Genomic DNA, 18577 nt, shown 5'->3' with positions numbered 1-18577 from the left:
ATTTTTTCTATTTTTTTCTCTTTAAATTTTTCATTTTCATTCTGAGAGTGGTAGGCTTAAAGGGGAGAAGAGACAGTATATAGCGCTAGTGCGAGGGAGAGAAGGTGCGCGTGACTCCGGGCCGTACTGCAGCTCCGGTGCGGAGTGCTTTGACTACACATGCAGCCCGTCTCAGCACCTACGCGCTGAACCGCACTCCCGTGTTCATTCTCACTCCGGATTTTCCGTCGGACGGAATCAACGATTTTTAACAGTGCATCTATGCTGTTTTAAGAGGGAAGGATACAGTATGTAGAAAGGAAATACCCTCTCACCCATGTCGTTTAATTTTTAATTATTTCTCTGCACGTTTGGAAAAACTGAGTCACAGCATAATTATAACAAAAATTGAAATGTAAACATGAGACCAGTCCATGAGACGTTCTGCAACACTGCGCAAAAGTTTAAGTCGATTTTCTCTGGAAGCCTATCTTTCATTCGCGATGTATGCTCTTCCTTGGCTCGGTAGTCCTTCTTCGGAATAATCTTTGTTACTCATAAAGTTAGACGGTTTTTTTGCACTGTCAACAAAGTCCATGTCGTTGGAGCTCTTGACGGATAATAATTTCACTGGCAAAAAGGCAGCATAGCCAGGGCTTGCTGTTATCAATTTCTGTGAATAAAATTGGCTATGACACGTCGTGGAAAATTTTGACCATTCTCCCTCGGTTCGGCATTGCTGAAAGCTCGACTTGTTCAACACTAATCGATCAGTAAGCTCTTCGGAAAACAAACGGACCACTAAAAGGAAGCTTAGACCGATGCGGAGCACTGTTGTCGCGCTGTGCCGAAAATGCGCTCAATAAACCCTGAAGTTCGTTTTGCTGGGTAAAACTCTCATATATATACATAAGGTCTCCATTATATTTAGGCGATTACTGCTTAGGGGCAGGAAGGGGCGATCGGATTCGTTTGAAATTGGGCAACTGTGTGAATGGAAAGTGATCCCATCGGTTTTTAAACGTATGTGCCCAGCACTAACCCTCAAAACACCAAGGAGGGGACACATACCCCGGAGATCTTTTGTTATGATAAATACTGTGAAAATAATCGAATAAAACGTGCCCTGTAAATTAATATCGATGAAAACCGTAGGCGGAGAATCATTTACATTTATATCTTATTTGAATAATTTGTTTTTCAAACTCTGAAATAAGCAGAGTTGCGGAAAATATCAATCGAAGGTTCTCCTCATTTTTTCACAAAAATATTTTTGTGTCAAAGTTCAACCATATAAAATGTTTAAAGACGATGAATACGGACGCAAATAAGAAAGGAGACTCTTCTATGCTCCTAAATAGACACGGCTTCCAGTGAATGAAATTCCAAACTCGGTGGAGCAGCGCATTTCATTTAAACGTATATTAGTGCTAAAGAGAACAATTTTACATGCAAACCCTTAGCGCATAGCTCCTTTTAGCATCAATACGTCCATTTCATCTGTTAGGCTGTTTCGTCATTGGGTTGTACATCAATCACCGGAGAGATAGTTTGTTCGTCCCTCTTGCGTCAATCCAAAGATTAATTATTGACTCAGATGTAGTAATTGCGTTTAATATCATGTGAACTGTTGTCAAATTTCTATCCTTTTTTGTAATAACATGCGCACGGAAATGAATGAAGCTTTTTTGAAAATACAATATTCATGACGCTCTCTTTATATTTATGCTCAACATGCTACTCAATTGCTCAAACAACTGCTTTATAATTTTGAGGTCTCTTAGTTGACTGGATGACTCACCCGCAGCATTATCCAGAGTCAGCGTTTTTCAACTCATGATTTTGAAATGTTTGCACACTCTGTATGGACTATTCTCATTTTAATTGATGAAAAAAAAATGTTTTAAAGGAAAATATAATGTGTGTTTTGTAAATATAAAGGTAGTTCCGTATCAAACTTAATAATTACCAAAGCACACGAATTTCTACACAATTTCTTATAGCCTTTTATAGCCAATGGCGATAAAGTGTAAAGCCCGGCGATAGGAACTACAGCCTGACTGTATACTTTTTTATAGCTTCGTATAGCCCGGATATATGATTTCCTCCGCTTTCTACAGCTAGCTCTATGATTTTCAATAGCCTTTTTTAGTCGGCTAAAAGAACTCCTTTGGTATTTTGAAACGCAGCTCCTATCGCCAATTTTTACCAGGGTTACTTTTCACTGTGTAGACTAAGGCGGCAAAATCACCAACTCATTTTCGCCAAAAATTATCAGTTCCTCGGAACGATTATTGAAATTGATAGACAAACTTATAGACAAAAGGGGTATCAAGGGATCCTATTGGTGGAAGCGGGTGGTTGCAATGGACAAGGCAGGTAGATAATAAACTATAACGGCAACCTGCTACGAGAACATGCATAGCTAGTCCATCATTGTCTCGTTTAGTCTATAGGAACCACCCACGTCAACCAATAGGATAGTTCCATTCACTCCATGTATTCTTTATCTATCGCTTTGTCTAGCGCTTTACCTATCACTTAGCTATCAAATTCAATTTTCAACCCGCAGTGGTATTCTGCCGTGCTAAAGAAAGACGCCGTGTGAACCTCTAGGCGTTGCCAAATTTCGATTGATAAAACACAAGTTTCCTGATAAACTTGTGAACATTTTTCATCCAGATAATATTGTTCACAACTTCACTTGAAGTTCCTGATTTCAGGGAAAAATATTCATAACTAGCCTCAAAAGTAAACATTTTACTGAAGGAAATTCGGCAACTTTCGAATGTTCATACGGCGTTCTTCCTTAGCACGGCAGTACTGTTAGCCTTCGATGTATTCACCATATAAAGTGTCAACTCATTATAATATACCTTTGATCCATATCTGAGCCATGCTTATTCGGGGACGTTTGTTGTTGTTCTCTGTTCACTGTTCAGAGTGGCAACATTTCATGAAAAATAAAATCTTGAAATTTCACGTGAAATATTTCATGAGATTTCAAAAATTTATGAAAGATATTGAAAAATACCGGTTCCTTTTCATGTGTTTCGTAAAATGTAAAAATTGTGACTTTCTTCGATTTTCGTGTGTTTGAGTGCGGGTTGTATATTCTAGCCCCTAAAAAATATGAAATATTTCACAGCCTTGTGAAATTTCATGAAATATTTCACTGAAATTTCCAATTTTTCATCTCTTTCTTGCGTTTCATGCCACCCTGTCTCTGTTCCGACAGACTGCGAGCAGCCCCGGAATGGAGAGGCTGCCCCAGCGGACGCCGCCAGAGGTGCCGGAGCGGAAGAAGCCGGGGTCGGTGCCCCCGCAGCTCCCCCGGCCTGCCCTGATCGAACACAAAATCCCGCCGCCTCCGCGGAAGTCGGCGCCGCCGATCCAGCCGCGCGCCCGGGGCCAGGTCCCCCGCCCGACCCCGCTCGGGGCCTCCCAGGAGGAGGCGCCCAAGCCCACGGCAGCGCCGCCGCCGGCCCAGGCCTTCTTCCCTCCAACGCCTACTGACGCCGGTCCCTCGGTCTTCAGCTCGATGCAGTTCAAGAACTACGAGCTCCTCAACCGGAACCAGGTCTCCTTCATCCCTTGTAACTCAGAGTGTCCGCAGTCGCCGCGCCGCTACTCTTACTCCCACGCCGGGGAACTCAAGGTAAGACAATCCATTTAAAACGAACCCAATTTCTAATCTTCCACGGGACTTTGGCGCAGAAAAACCCAATTTGAGATATTAGATCCTGATGAACGATGTTTCAAAGATGGATGATCTCAACATGGAGGTACACTGGATAAAAAAGCACATTGGACCTAGAGTCCAGATTCTGAAGACAAGAAAAAGGACTCTTGATTCAATCAGATTTAAGCTTAAATGAAAAGGAAATCCGCTCAAATTAAAAAGCTTAGCTCTTAATGTAAGCTTAAATCTGATTGAATCAAGAGTATTTTTTCTTGTCGATGTTTTCAAGAGTCTGGACTCCAGATCCAATGTGTTATTTTTTCCAGTGTACCGGGTGATATCAGGATAGGCCGAAGAAAAAGGGGGAGATTTAAGGTCTTATCTTTCAGCTTACATTAATTTAAAAAGCCCGCAAAAAAAATAGAGAATGTTTGAAATTTTTTAAGAAATTTAAATCAGAAAGTAACCTCTAGACAAAAAACAAAATGAGAACTACGATGTATGTTTCTTTATCAACGTTTCAAGTAGAATACGATAGAAGCCTGTTCCAAAATTAACCCAAGAGTGAGAAACTAATGGTTTTTGTCTAGGTTTATTATGACTTCCCACTCACATAGACACCATAGTCAACTCCGATTGAATTGAGTATTGAAGTAATTTAGGCGAATTTTACGATGGAAGAAGTTCCCTATGTTCTGCGTGTTTGGATGAGAAAGCTCATCCTGTATCCCTTAATTTTCTATCTTATCTAGTGGTCGAATGGCCAATTGGAATCGTTCTGGAAAGTGTTGAAGATGCGCATGCACTGGAAAAAAACATTGTATCTAGACTCCAGACTCTTGAAACCATTGACAAAAAAACCATACTCTTGATTTAATCAGATTTAAGCTTAAATCAAAAGGAAATCCGCTCTAATTAAGAGGCTTGTTTCTTGATTTAAGCAAAAATCCGATTGAATCAAGAGTATTTTTTCTTGGCGATGTTCTTAAGAGTCTGGGCTCTAGGTCCAAAGTGTTTTTTTTCCCAGTGTGGAATGATACGTTGTTTTTATGTGTAGGTACAGGCTCCCGGGCCGGGTCGGCCCCCGCAGCGGCCGGACACGCCACCACCGCCCGAATACCAGCGCAAGTTCTCCGAGGGCAACCTCCCCGCGGAGGCGGCCGTCTTCGGCAACCGACGACGGAGCCTGAAGATCCCGCCGCCGATCGAGACCCGGGCGACGCTGCTCACCGAGTTCTCGGACGGCGAGGCGCCAGCAACGCTCTCTGACGAGCACATCGACAAGAACACCATCCGGCAAGACTCCAACGTCTCCAGCGACGGCTACAGTCAAACGTCCTCGCCGAGCTACAACATCAAGTCCATGGAGACCCCGCTCCTCCCGCGCTCCAAGTCCAAACAGGGGAGCAAAGTCGTCGTCCCCAAGGTCGGCAAGGACAAGAAGAAGGCCACCCTCGAGTGCCTCAACACGAGCGAGTGCAACAAGACCCGGATCAAAGAGGGCAGCACTTCCCCGCTCACCAAGAGCATGTCCACTCCCGCCAGCCTCCAGACGGCCGTCAAACTAAGCAACGGCTCAAATATGTCTCTTCACCATAAGGTAATAATAATGTACATCAGATTTCCTTTGTCTTATATAAAGAGAGGGGGGGGTATGTAGGGGGATTTAGAGAGGGAGGTTATGTCGGGGGGTATGTAGGGGGGTATGTAGGGGGGTATGTAGGGGGGTATGTAGGGGGGTATGTAGGGGGTATGTAGGGAGGTATGTAGTGGGTATGTAGGGGGGTATGTAGGGGGTATGTAGGGGGGTATGTAGAAGGATTATGTAGGGGGGGTACGAAGGGGGGTATGTAGGGGTATATAGGAGGGTATGGAGGGGAGAATGTAAGGAGTATGTGGGGGGAGGCTTACTTCTGCAACAGTCAGAGCCATTCCGTGTTGAAGATGAATGCCATACGAGGCATGAGGCGTTGCCAGGTCTACTTCCATAAAACATGGAAGATTCGGGTTAAGTTGTAGATGACTGAATCTGTGAACTGAATCTGTCAACTTTTTGAAACACAATCTGCATAGGCAAGCCTCCAAACTCTATTCCAAAAATCCAATTCATTCCTTTAATAGAAAATGTTCCAAATATGAGCAGAAGAAAGAAATGATCCGAACTTCAATTGTTCCACGAGACTTTTTTTAAATTTCTCTTCAGAATACTTAATTTTCCTTCAAAACAGGCCCTCATCCACAAGTAATCAAATTTAGGTGATGCAAATTGGTTGGCTTTCTGCGTTTCACGTCCGTAAAATGTTCGAGTGAGAGCTAAACGAATGCCGACGGATTGGGAACTAATTGAATAGCGTTGAGAGGATCCTCGTTGTGGTCTGAGCCCCACCACTGGTGCGATTTTGGGCGATTTAGGGCTCATGCCAAAATTTAGGGGGGCTCTACCTCCCGTCACTGTTCAGTTCAGATTCTATGATCAATGTCATTTTGCGGTGGGTTCGTTCCCAAGCGCATTCATCGAATTGACACGGTCCTAATTGACATGAGTCCCAATTTTCTCTCACCACCTGATGCATCAGTTGCCCGGAGCCAAATTGAAGAGAAAATCAGTCCAGCACAATCTTTCGCTGAAGCGCAAAGAGGAGTTGTATCTTATGAAAAGTAACTCCAAAATCATGATGGAGCATATCGGCAAAGTCCAAAATCCAGTCCTAACCTCGTAGTGCAGTCGCATATGGCTACATAATGTTACAGAGATGAGTCAACCCAGTTTCAAAATTTTAAGCACGATTGAACTACATTTTGCAATCGGAAACTAAAACTGGCTCAACCATGAAAACACGTATCGACGGTGAAACTACCAAACCACGTATCTCGGTTTGCGACGTCGCAGACTTCCTGTCATACTTTATTTTTTAAATGAAAAACTACTTAACATACAGTCTTGAAAATTTCTGTGATTTTTCCTCTTCGTGCGGAGAAAATTCCGTGAAAATTTCAAGGAATGATATTGATTTGGTCTACTTCAAAAAAATAAAATGTGAGCGTAGATTTTTAAACACCGCAAACGAGATACGTGGTTTGGTAGTTTCACCGTCGGTATGTGCATTGGCGGACTAATGGTGCTTACGTTTTTCGTAACTGAGCCAGAAATTGCAGTTCCTATTTTCAAAATGTACTCCGATTCAAAATAATAACCATCGTGTCTCGTGGTGTTTCAATCGAAAACAAAGAGCATAACGAATGTCATTCAACCTATGTCTTCAATTTTCTGTTTTTGAAATTGAGTTTAATAAGGGGGGACGCTTTTTTTTCGTTTGCGGTTTCTCCAGAATCTGCAGCACCACACGGGGGGGGGGGGGGCATTTTTAGCTACACATGGACTGTCGTAGTACGATTTTGGATGTGAAAAGCTCAAATTATCTGTGGACATTTTCTACGAGATTATAAAGTCATGAGTAAACTATAGACTTTCCCCGGTGCGCTCAGTGTGATTTTCAAGCTAGTTTTCGAAAATAGATTTCCTTTTCGCCCCAACGTTGGTTTATAACAGACCCGTTCAAAGTTCACCCGACGCGCAACTCACTTCCCCTTAAGCTTCAGAAAGCCGGGGCGTTATGTAACGATAACGGTAATTTTCACACGGATTTTAATGCGCGTTTCACGCAAAAATCGTCGTTAAGTGGCAACACTGGACCATGTCCGTGTAAATGCAAGTGAAACAATCGATAGTTATAAAGGCAGCCTGTCTCTCCCAGAATCGATTATTTATGGTTGATTTAATTAGCGAAAAAGTGGTCTTGCTTATTTGAGTGGATCCGTTGTTCTCTACGGTTTTGATACAGTGATGTCGAGTGTGAAGCCAGTTTCGCCGTCACCATTATGTCATGCAGACAATCAGCAATCGCAATCGGTTTTTGAAGCGACCCCTGATAAAATTTCCACAATTTGTATCGGCGTAGGGAGGGCTTCATTGCTAGCTCAAAGCGAGCGATACACAATCTATGTTCGGGACGCCTTCATTTTCCCGTGATACTCCACGCGTTGCCACACAGTTAATTTTGTTGTCTACACAAACCAAACTGTAAGGCAGTAACGGATTTTACTATACATGCACACGCGAAATTAAAGTTTACGTGCATTCGAAGTGAAAAAGAGTTCGTTTTAATTTTAGGCAAACGAATGTGTACTCGCCTTTTGCTTTTCATGCCTGCATTTTAATCATGATTTTGTCTTCTTATTTATTACGAACGGCTGACGATCTTTTATGGTCTGCGATACAGACGGTGTTTTCTGATAGAATTCTCGCACGCATGGTCAACTCTATAAATTTTCTGACCCCTTAAATCTGTATTATTTTTCATAGATATATCTGGAGTTAAACGGACTGTGAGTTGAATCTCATGATATATTGGACATTGGCAAGAAATAATCTTCAGATGAACCCGCTGTCTTTAAGTTTCCGAATTGTAATCCAGCAGCCTGATTGGTGAAATTTATGTTGGCTCGAAAAGAATCGAAAATCGATATATTGCACAGCGCAGATAGGCCTATGTCTTGTCTTATCGTGCCGACAAAGCCAGTTAAAGTTTCAACAATCTGGCTGCAGGTCTGTTAGCTCTCCGACGATTGATGTTTCGGAGGAAATAAGCTGCGTAGCGGCAAGTGGGCTCTGCTGTAATTTGTATCACATTTGTATATCTTGGTTCTTGATTATTTATTACTATATTTCTTGTTGCTATTACAGATTATTCGTGATATCCGTCGTCCGTCATCCCATTACATATCCCGAGGAAGACTACGCTTTCAGTGTGCTCAAATTATTCTCAACGCTATCGCACTTCTGGCTATCGCAGCCGGTCTAGCGGCCTATTTTAATAGTAAGCTCTTTATCATATTTCATTTTCATTGGCACGTTCATTACAGCGAAGCCGTGTTGTTTGTACTATAGTCTTGTCGTCCAATTAGAACTCGCATCCGTGTCATATGTATCATTCCAAGTAGGAGAGCAATGTTTTATAATTCCAAAACATGGAAAACCTAATTTTTCGTGCGAAACCTAATTTTCCTAAAGTGCGTTGCTTTTCAAAGCTACGTTATGCAACCACTGAAACTAGAGCGAGATGTGGATAATTTTCTGGAGGAAGTTTCTAAATCCGATCCATAGGTTTGAAATGTCCGAGTTGTACGTGACTCTCTATACACTGAGAAAAAATTATGGTTACAATTACCATATAAGTGGTGTTCAATATGAACTCTTAGTTAGTAGTTGCCATAGCCAAAAATAGAGATATTTTTACCATTAAATGGTAATTTTACCACCGCACACTTGTAAAATCACGATTGCTCCAGTAAAAATATCACTATTATTGGTTATGGCCACTATTAATTCAGAGTGCATATTGAACACCACTAATATGGTAATTATAACCACAGTTTTTTCTCAGTGAAAAGCGGAAACGCGAATTTCTCTTTCCACCCTCCCTTTATCAACACTCAACCCTGAATGCTCTCTTTCTCGTCATTAAAAGTTTACTGATTTCTTTTCTCTGTAAAGTTAATTGAGGTATCGTAAATAGCAGAGATCGAGATGAAAGAAAAGCTAGACCACAACTTATTTTTACTGAGTATGCCGTCACCGTCAAGTCACTTATAGGATTGTGTCTTCTAGTAATAAGAAGAGAAGGACTTGAAAAGTCTGAGAGAAACATATGGACACTTAAAATTTTCGAGTGTAATCACCCGTTTCTCCACTTAGTATATTTACTCTCAATATAAGCTTTCCGCTTTGAGGAGTAGATCGATACCCTTCAGACGAAATCCATCGATAAAGAGCTAGTGTCATTGATCAAAATTCATCTTATTTCATGGAAGAGCGAATGAGAGTGTGCTTCTCCTTTCAGATGGCTTCCCTATTTTTACTAGGAAAAGGTCATGCTTTAAGTTTTAGCGTCTGCAAATAATGCTTTCTAAACTTTATTAATGGACCTTTAGACAAGGTACGAATTTAAGCGATCTGATACATGTTTCTTGACCAGAATTACACGTAAAACACGATTCACACAACGAAAATTACTGAAACCAATTCCTAACGAAGATATTAACGTTTTTATTTCACATTGGTTACGAGGAATTCGAACTGCCCGCTCACAAGAAACTCAAAACTCTACGTGAGTCAAATCGCAGACCACAACGGTTTCAGCAAGCTTCTCAATCGAGCAATGTCCATTTCCCACCATACGTTGTTCAATCTATAAGTAGTTTGCTGGGCCCAAGCGTCAAGATTGAGGTTGCCAACTTTTTAAATCGCAGAGACTGTCGTGATAACGTTTAGCGCGCGATGTGAATCACGTAAAGCATTGAGTTTTCATGAGCAGGTGGTTTGAATTCACGCATCAAGAATCATTGAATATCTTCGTGAGGAGTTGATTTTCGTTGTGCGCATCGTGTATTACGTGCGAAATTTTGGTTAATAAACATGTATCAGAATCATCAGAATGCTGAAATTCGTACCTTGTCTAGTGGTCCATTAGCAATGATAAAATGGCTTGAATATGACTTAAATACGAGGGTATACTCCAAAAAATAACATTAAAGTTTAAATTATAGGAACTATAATGACAAATCAAATTTATACAAAGTTTCCGAATTTGTACAAATTCACATAATACAGTACCCGTGTGTACTTTGTGTTGAACATACGGGGTAGGTTGAATCTGTTGGGCTAAGTGGGTTTGTTGGGTACGTTGAGTTTTTTGGTTGTATTTAGATATTTTTGATATGTTTGATGAGTGCGTTGGGTTTGATGGTTAAGGTAAGTTTAATGTGTTAGGTGAGTTTAATGTGTTCGTGATGTTTGTTGATTTACAAAAATGTATTTTCTAGAAAACAGGCCCGACGTCTTACGTCAACTTACATAATTTTAACCATAGACAAAATAATTAGACTTTCTGCCATTACGGCACTCACTAAATGACGCAAAATTATGAGCCACGAAATGCAGATTAATATTACAAATCTTGGATTCCGAAAATGGGATTTAAAGTCGAGTTTTATTTGCTACATAAGCACAGAGTCGTGCCATGGGTTGATGGAACGGCAGCTGTGACTTGTGTGACGAATTCTTTGTGACAGAGAATTTATTCGAATTCCTCTGGCAGTTCCCACGGCATGGCATACAGAGCCCCCTTCTTTTTGAGGCGAGAAATCATTCACGGCTGTGATTTTAATTTCAGCATATCCTGTCAAGATCAAGTACGTGAACAAAACCATAACTCAGAATTTCACCAAAACGCAGTACGTTCTTCAGCCTGTCTACGAGGAAGATCTGAACCCCGCACCAGGTGTGTGATAAGGGGAGTTGTCTCTCCTAAATTTACTTCCCTTTTTCTTTGCAACCTTTTAAATGACAGACTCTCAACTATTGTGAACTTTGACTCAATGCTCGTCTCTTCTGCTGAAATAACGGCAAAAATTACACAAGAGGGTCACAAAAACAAATAATTGAGATCGTGAAACTTGTGAAATACTCTGTGTCTGACTAAAATAGTAGGTAGCTAGAAAAAAAAAAACACAAATGGTAAAACTAATACTAAACATTGTTAATAGGGTGTATAAAGTAGACCGACTTTACAAAACAACTCAACGTCAATTCTTGAAAACTTCCGTGATTTTATTTTCTCTGTGCGAGGGAAACTCAGTGAAAACTGCAAGAAATGATGTTAATTTGTTCTCCTTCAAAAAAATAAAACGGCAGCAAAGATTTTTAAACACCGCAAACGAGATACGTGGTCTGGTAGTTTAGTCTTGGGCTAAAGGTGACTAAAAGTTTTAGACTAATAGTGTCTTAGATACCATTTAGATGAACTCAGGAGACAGGAGCCAAGCTGCATTTAAAAAAATAATTAGTTAAGATTAGTTGTATTTTCCTGAGTTTTACAAGTCATTTTTCTTCCTGACGACGATACGAAGTTGAAAAAATTGTTTGGGTAGAAAAACCAAAGATAAAGTCGTGGCGATAATTTCTCATTTATATAATATTTTAATGGAAAAACAGAGAAATTTTTCTCATTTCCAAAGTGATGATGGTCCAGTCACTTTCGAACTTGGCTCAGTTGTTCCCAAGTTCTAATTACGGTGTTCTATAACCGGTTTGAGCGATGTAACTGTTTTAACGTGGATGGTAAAATAATAAGCATATGTTTCTGTTCACAGGAATCTGTTTACCACTTATCGTTCGTTTTTGTCAAAATCACAAAGTACCCTACAACTACACGGTTTTTCCCAACTACATTGGACACTTTAATCAAAAGTTTGCAGAAACGGTAAGCAAATAGCTGATGCATTTCAAAATAAAATAAAATGTCGACTTTAGTGTAGATTTTTTTTAATCAAAAGGCTTTGCCACTCTTATACACCAGAGCCTTTATTTCTACCACTCATAACGAAAAAAACGGTCCTGTCTAGAAAAAAAAATGTTTCCCTCTAAAATCAATTGAAAAACGGAGAAGCAAAATGTAATGTAACTCGACATTTTTCCTTCGTATCTTACATTTTTTTAAAACTGCTTTTTGCACTTTGGCCATGTTAACTCAACGACGATAAACACGGTTTTAATTTCTGTAAATGTGTGTTTTTTTTTTTTTTTTTTTTTTTTTTTTTTTTTTTTTTTTTTTATTAATAATAAACAATTATTTTATTTGATTTGTTGGCAAGGTGGAATGAAACGAGACAGTGTTTCACCAGAAGGCCTGTGTATACATTTTAAGTTTTAAAGATCCTAAATACATTTTAAAGTTATTTCCCCCCTGTCCCATAGAATCTATAAATGTGCTATGATTTCCCAATCCCGTTTATAATTGCGATTCTCAGCTTACATTTATCTGTGAACAATGGTAGATATTTATTTTCCTTTTAATATACGTAGACCATCTTACATTTTACAGTAAACATATTTCGCTGTATTTAAAGCTCTTGTGCCAATGTGCCTTTTGTGCCAATGTGCCTTTTGTGCCAATGAACTCGAAAGATAGAAAATTCCAGCTAAGAGGGAACCTTTGTTCGTCGCTTTCATAATCACCAAAGACTCCTTTAGTCTCTTATTAGGCTGTTCCCACCTCTCGCCGTAACCGATTCGACCTTCTACCGTAAAGTTACGGAGCAAGAAGTGACTCGTTAAAAAATCAAGGCACTCGCGCTAATATACGGTAATTGCGGCAGCTGAGGCGTCAGATCGATCCAATTCACACAAATTTACCCTGTGAAAATTCGATTTTCAGTCTAAAAACTGGCAACTCAGCCCGGGGAGAACAATGTCGAGACACAAAAGTTACGCAACAGGTATCAACCCCCTCCGTGAATCTGTGCCCCTCGCTACCCTTCCGCTCGTCAAAGTTCATTGGATTTGCCGAGCTCAATGAGCTCGGTGATTACTAAATGACTCGTGACAGAGCAAAGATGCCAAAGCAGTGCAAAGAAAGATGCCGTATGAACATTTGGAGTATTCAATTTTTTTTACGATGCTATGCAATTTTTTCTCGAAAACGTAGCCCTTTATCATCTGAATTTTTCTTGAAACTCCATCCACAATTTTTCTGCAAAATTTGACGGGAAATATTACTAACATTACTCAAGAAATAACATTGTACCAAGGAAATTGCAAAATTCAAAGGCTCGTGTATCGTGTTTTATTAGCACGGTAGAACATAAGAGTAACTTTGGCCTTCTGATTTTTAAAATGCTAGGACAATTAGTGCGGCAGACAAGCGATACAACCACCTCATGGGGCCCTGGCCTGGGCTCTTGAGAAGTGTCACATAAGGAGAGACGGGCCATTGTAAGAGATCAGAAATGACGTGGAAAACGAAAAAGCCTATACTTTGTTGATTAATACACAACGTAGAAATTTCAAAATCAGATTCTTTGCTTTTATATCGTTAAATTTTTTAACGAACACCCCTTACATTAATAATGAGACGAAATAACCATCCAAAGGAGAGGTATGAATAACCCGTTTTTCGGCAAATCTTATCTAAATTTCCACAACTTCACGATTTTTTGCTCATGAAAGGTCTATATTTCGCAAAATTCATCATATATGGTAATTTCCAGCACTCGAGCGCCTATGATACTGTGCAACACCTATGTCGCGAAATGGTTGCTTGAAACGCCGTAGCACTCCGCGGCGCGGCGGGCGACCAGCGTGACACGCGCATAGGCGCCTACAAACCTAATAGGGATACTTCACGCATTGCGCAGCGCGTGAAGTATCCCGTTAGGTTTGTAGGCGCTAGTGCGCATTTTGCTCTGTGTTAGGCTCAAATATGCAAACTCGCGGAGTCAGCGGTTTTCAACTCGTGATTTTGAAATATTTGCACGCTCTGCACGGATTAGTCTCATTTAAATTGATGAAAGAAAAAATATGTATTAAAGGAAAATATGACTTGCATTTTGAAAATATTAAGGTGGTTCCGTGTCTAATTTAATGATTTCCAAAGCATTTTAATTTTTCTTTTATATTTTGTGCTTTTGCTGTGCTGCAGCGTGGTGTATTCGCAACCAAACGCTCAAAATTGGACGTGTTTGACCGTAAAAGATCGATGTAAAAGTGGGTTGCGTCCTCCTTGGTTTTTTCTGTCTCTTTTTCATTTTTGTACAGTTCCTTTCAACACAAGTACGGTTCATTGAGATTAATATAGATTTCATCGCTTGGAAAATGTTTTACAAATATTTGCCACGTTTTAAAAATATAATGTTTTTAAAATGAAGTAATATTATCATTTAAAAAATGTATATATATACGGTATATTTTCAATCGACAATTTTATGTCTTAAAATTATACTAACTGACTAACTTTATCGATAGAAATAAATCCAATTATTCACCAATGAAAATTTGAAAGATCAATCAAAATAAGAAAGTAAAATTTCATTTAAAAAATGAGTTACCATAACAACACCTTTTCTCTCAATTTTCTAATTTGATATTTGTCAATATAATTTTACATATGGACTGAAATATAATCTTTGGACCAAGTCACTGTTTCTCATTTTACGCGTGGACGTAACTTATTGGACTAAACAGGTGCCCGGACAAAAAAATCGTGGACGAATTGTCCTGAAACGTAAATCATAGTAATAAAACATACTTAAGTACAGTAATAAATTGTACTAAAATGTAATAATAAAATATACTAAAATGTATTAATAAAAATCAATCTGCAATGCGCAACAAATTGTACAGTCGAGGAAATTCAGGATGGGCCCAAAAATGGCCTTTATTGATACCCCTATCTCGCTTTTTGTCAAATATTTCATGTCCTGCTTCTTCAATGGCCCCTTTCCTATGTGAACCGTCAGTCATATCTCTATGAGATCTAATGTGTGGAATTTAGAGTGCATGTGTGTACGCCTGTGTTTATGATATTCGATTCCACACAAAAAAATACTCCTCAAATTACTTCCTGCAAAAATTTCTCCTCTGCTCGCGGTTTGAAAAGAATTTGAGAGCTACCAAACCAAGCTCCCCGCCAATGCGAAGCCATATTAACTGAGGCTTCACAGTATGATTTGAAAGCAGATTTGGTCGGAAGAGCGATTCTCTTTTTCGTTCCTTGGCCATGGCAAATCGGATTATTGCGGGCGCATCTTTTCGTCTGGAATCGCAGACACGTGTCGGTCCTAAACAGATTTTTTTTTTCCATTTACGCGGTGTGTGTTTTGCAATGAATCGATTGCTCCACCGTTTAAACCTATGGAAAAGAATCGATTATCAGGGCGTTTGCATGGAACACATCAATGATCGATTTTTTATCATGGCCTCAAATGGTAAAATATCGATAGTCGATTATCATGCCTCACCCTCTGATTTTTTCCCCACGTCGTATGTTTCACGGCTCTATTCGTCATTGAATCTGAGTGATGTTTCCGTTCTATTTGTTTGCTCCAAAGGAACTCGAGATGTACGACGCCATTGTGGACGTGCGCTGTTATGAGCTGGCGGCCTTTTTCCTCTGCACTCTCTTCGCGCCCAAGTGTGGATCGGGGGGTAATTTAGTTCGGCCGTGCAGAAACTTGTGCGACGGTAAGTAACTCGTACTTTTAATACAGCGTATTCGATACATCAAACAAGTGAGATTTTATCGACATCGATTGGTTCAACATGCAAACATAGCCTCAAAAAGGAATTTAGAAATCTGAGGGGGTTCTTTATGTAAGATTTTCTATTCTTTTGAATACACTAAATGCCAACAAAAAGTGAAATTTTAAGACTTTTCTCATTTTCTTCTTTTCCAACGTAAATCCTAAAATTTTTGTTTGAGGTTATGTTTTGAAACAAACGAGACATCGCATCACTATCGAATACGCTCTATAAAACGTAAAGCATCTTTAAGGTATTCCTCGTAAAATTAAATCGTCCAGACGAGGAAACAACAAATGGACGAATTTCTGCCAAACGGAACTGTGTGCATTAAGACATGAGCTCGGAGACCCATTAGAATATGTGCATAACAGGGCTCACGTCATGGTGCACATAGTTCCGTTTGACAGAAATACGTCCAATTAATGAAAATGTTAATAAGCGGGCGCGCACTGGGAAAAAAAAAACACATTGGAGCTAGAGTTCAGACTCTTAAAAACATCGACAAGAAAAGTTACTCTCGATTCAATTAGATTTTTGCTTAAATCAAGAACCGAGCCTCTTAATTTGAGCGGAATCCCTCTTGATTTAAGCTTAAATCTGATTGAATCAAGAGTATTTTTTCTTGTCAATGTTGTCAAGAGTCTGGACTCTAGATCCAATGTGTTTTTTTTCCAGTGCGTGTTGTGCAGCTCATAGATTTCAGCATCACTAACGGACAGAATTTGCTGTTACAGTATGAAGAAAAAATATTCACATACATGCCTCTCTCCGCGGAAATTAAGAAAATTTTGGACACGGACATTGTTCTTATCAGACCTTTCATCATTTTGGTCACTGAAAGCCAGATTTAACATCTAAAGGGGCTGAAAGTACCGTGATCACCTTCTCTACACCATATAGAAGTCCATCATTCTTAGTACCTGCAGCATAGTTAGGGGTTTCCTAAACTTGTATACCAGTCCTTTTTCTTCTCTTTTTCATTTTATTTATCTCTTCAATTTCTTAAACTATCTTTTAAACGTCTAATTGGTAGGGGTAAGGACAAGAAAATGGCCCAAGACTGCAGTCCTCGACTCGTCTTGGGTTCCTAATACCGGGAAAAATCCTGTGAGATTAAAAAGAAAAAAAGAAACATAATGATAATAATCCCGTCTCTTCGAGACGAAAAGAGAACAATAAACGAATTAATACCGACAATATTTGCAACAAATTTGACTTGTTTAGTCAGAAATAAATAAAAAAAGCGCTCGTAATTTATTGAAATTACATTTTTGAAATGGAGACTTTTCTTCATTAAAAATAAAATTCTCCATCAAGGAAATCCTTCGTTTCCCAAAATTCTTGACTTCTTGAGTACCTCCTGTTATAAACTCGAATCGAGCAATCTATGATAGCTCTCTTCAAAAAATATGATGACGGACGTAAAGAAAGGAGCTTACAGCCAAGCTCAATGAAAAATCATTCTTATATGCTGGAGTTTCTCTCGTTGTGAAATGCGCCTGTGTACTTAATTCATATAAAAAGATAAAGTAGACTTGTAACTTTCTTTTTCAGAGACAATCCGGAGGTGTGGCTTTTTCTTAGAGGTCTTCGGGCTCACATTACCTGATTACCTCGACTGTAAAATGTTTCCTGAGTCCACAAATCCCGAGACCTGTATTGGACATCGTGAAACAGAGCTAGAATTCATACGATCACAAAGGCCTGGTAATTATAATATTGAATGTCGAATGATCATCTCAGCAAATGCTTTTTATCGATCATAGTCAATCGATATCGATTCAACAATTGGATTAAATTTTGCAATTTGGAACTATAAATTCTAGCCGGGTTGAAAACAACATATGTGCCATTAGTTTTCCTATGCGCAAAACACGTGTTTTTCCAGAAGAGCCAGAATTTATAGTTTCAAATTGCAAAATTCAGTCCAGTTGCGCCGCTGCCGCGCTGATCGCATTATGTTTGGCGCAATGCGTGAAGTATTCCTGGAATCTTGTAGGCGCTATGCGTTTCGCGCCAACCGCTCCTGACCGCATTGTGCGCTGTATCGAGTTCAATTGCTTGTTCAAGTATTTTGAAACCGTTCTTGTGGCGGGAACGCGTTTGAATTTTTGCATCGTGATAAATCATTTTTGAGAGCATAGAGATTGCTCATAATTGTTTTTAATCAATACCGTTACTTTCCATTAAATTTTTCAATATCGAATCTTCAATATGGAGAAATAACACAGTGTAACCTAGCCTGACCAAAACTATTGCTTAACCAATAACCAAGCAACCCTTTTCAATGACGCAGTTCTGTCGCACGTGATAATGTGCATATGAAATTGCATTGTGATATTACTTTCCACTCAAACACACACACAAAAGATAAGAAATGCATCTTCTCGAATCTTATTCGTCTTGCACTTACCACTATCCTAGATAACGCGGTTATCAACTCTTCAATATAGAGACATACAGTGTGACCTAGCCTGACCAAAGTTATATCTTAACAAGCAACCCCTTTCAATGACGCAGTTTTGTCGCACATGCGTGTGAAATTGCAATGTGATATTATTTTCCAATCAAACGCACACACGAAAGATAAGAAATGGATCTTCTCGAATCTTATTCGTCTTGCACTTACCACTATCCTAGATAACGCGGTTATCAACTCTTCAATATAGAGACATACAGTGTGACCTAGCCTGACCAAAGTTATATCTTAACAAGCAACCCCTTTCAATGACGCAGTTCTGTCGCACATGCGTGTGAAATTGCAATGTGATATTATT

The 18577-nt window shown here is 39.5% G+C and overlaps 1 protein-coding gene across 3 annotated transcripts in view; it reads left to right on the top strand.

Annotated features, from left to right (window-relative positions):
• Positions 1-18577, top strand: part of LOC109041291 (corin serine peptidase) — a 123503-nt gene that overhangs the window by 56945 nt on the left and 47981 nt on the right. For all 3 annotated transcript variants that reach the window (XM_019057587.2, XM_072298346.1, XM_019057588.2), the window contains 7 exons: positions 3218-3637; positions 4719-5261; positions 8406-8538; positions 10894-11001; positions 11873-11982; positions 15608-15740; positions 17355-17507. In XM_019057587.2, coding sequence (XP_018913132.2) covers positions 3218-3637; positions 4719-5261; positions 8406-8538; positions 10894-11001; positions 11873-11982; positions 15608-15740; positions 17355-17507 — 1600 coding nt within the window. The remainder of the gene's footprint in view (positions 1-3217; positions 3638-4718; positions 5262-8405; positions 8539-10893; positions 11002-11872; positions 11983-15607; positions 15741-17354; positions 17508-18577) is intronic.

Source organism: Bemisia tabaci, chromosome 1, assembly GCF_918797505.1.
Source record: "Bemisia tabaci chromosome 1, PGI_BMITA_v3".
Taxonomy (NCBI): Eukaryota; Metazoa; Arthropoda; class Insecta; order Hemiptera; family Aleyrodidae; genus Bemisia; species Bemisia tabaci.
Note: the sequence above shows the minus strand (reverse complement) of the source record. Positions and strands in the feature narration are given on the sequence as shown.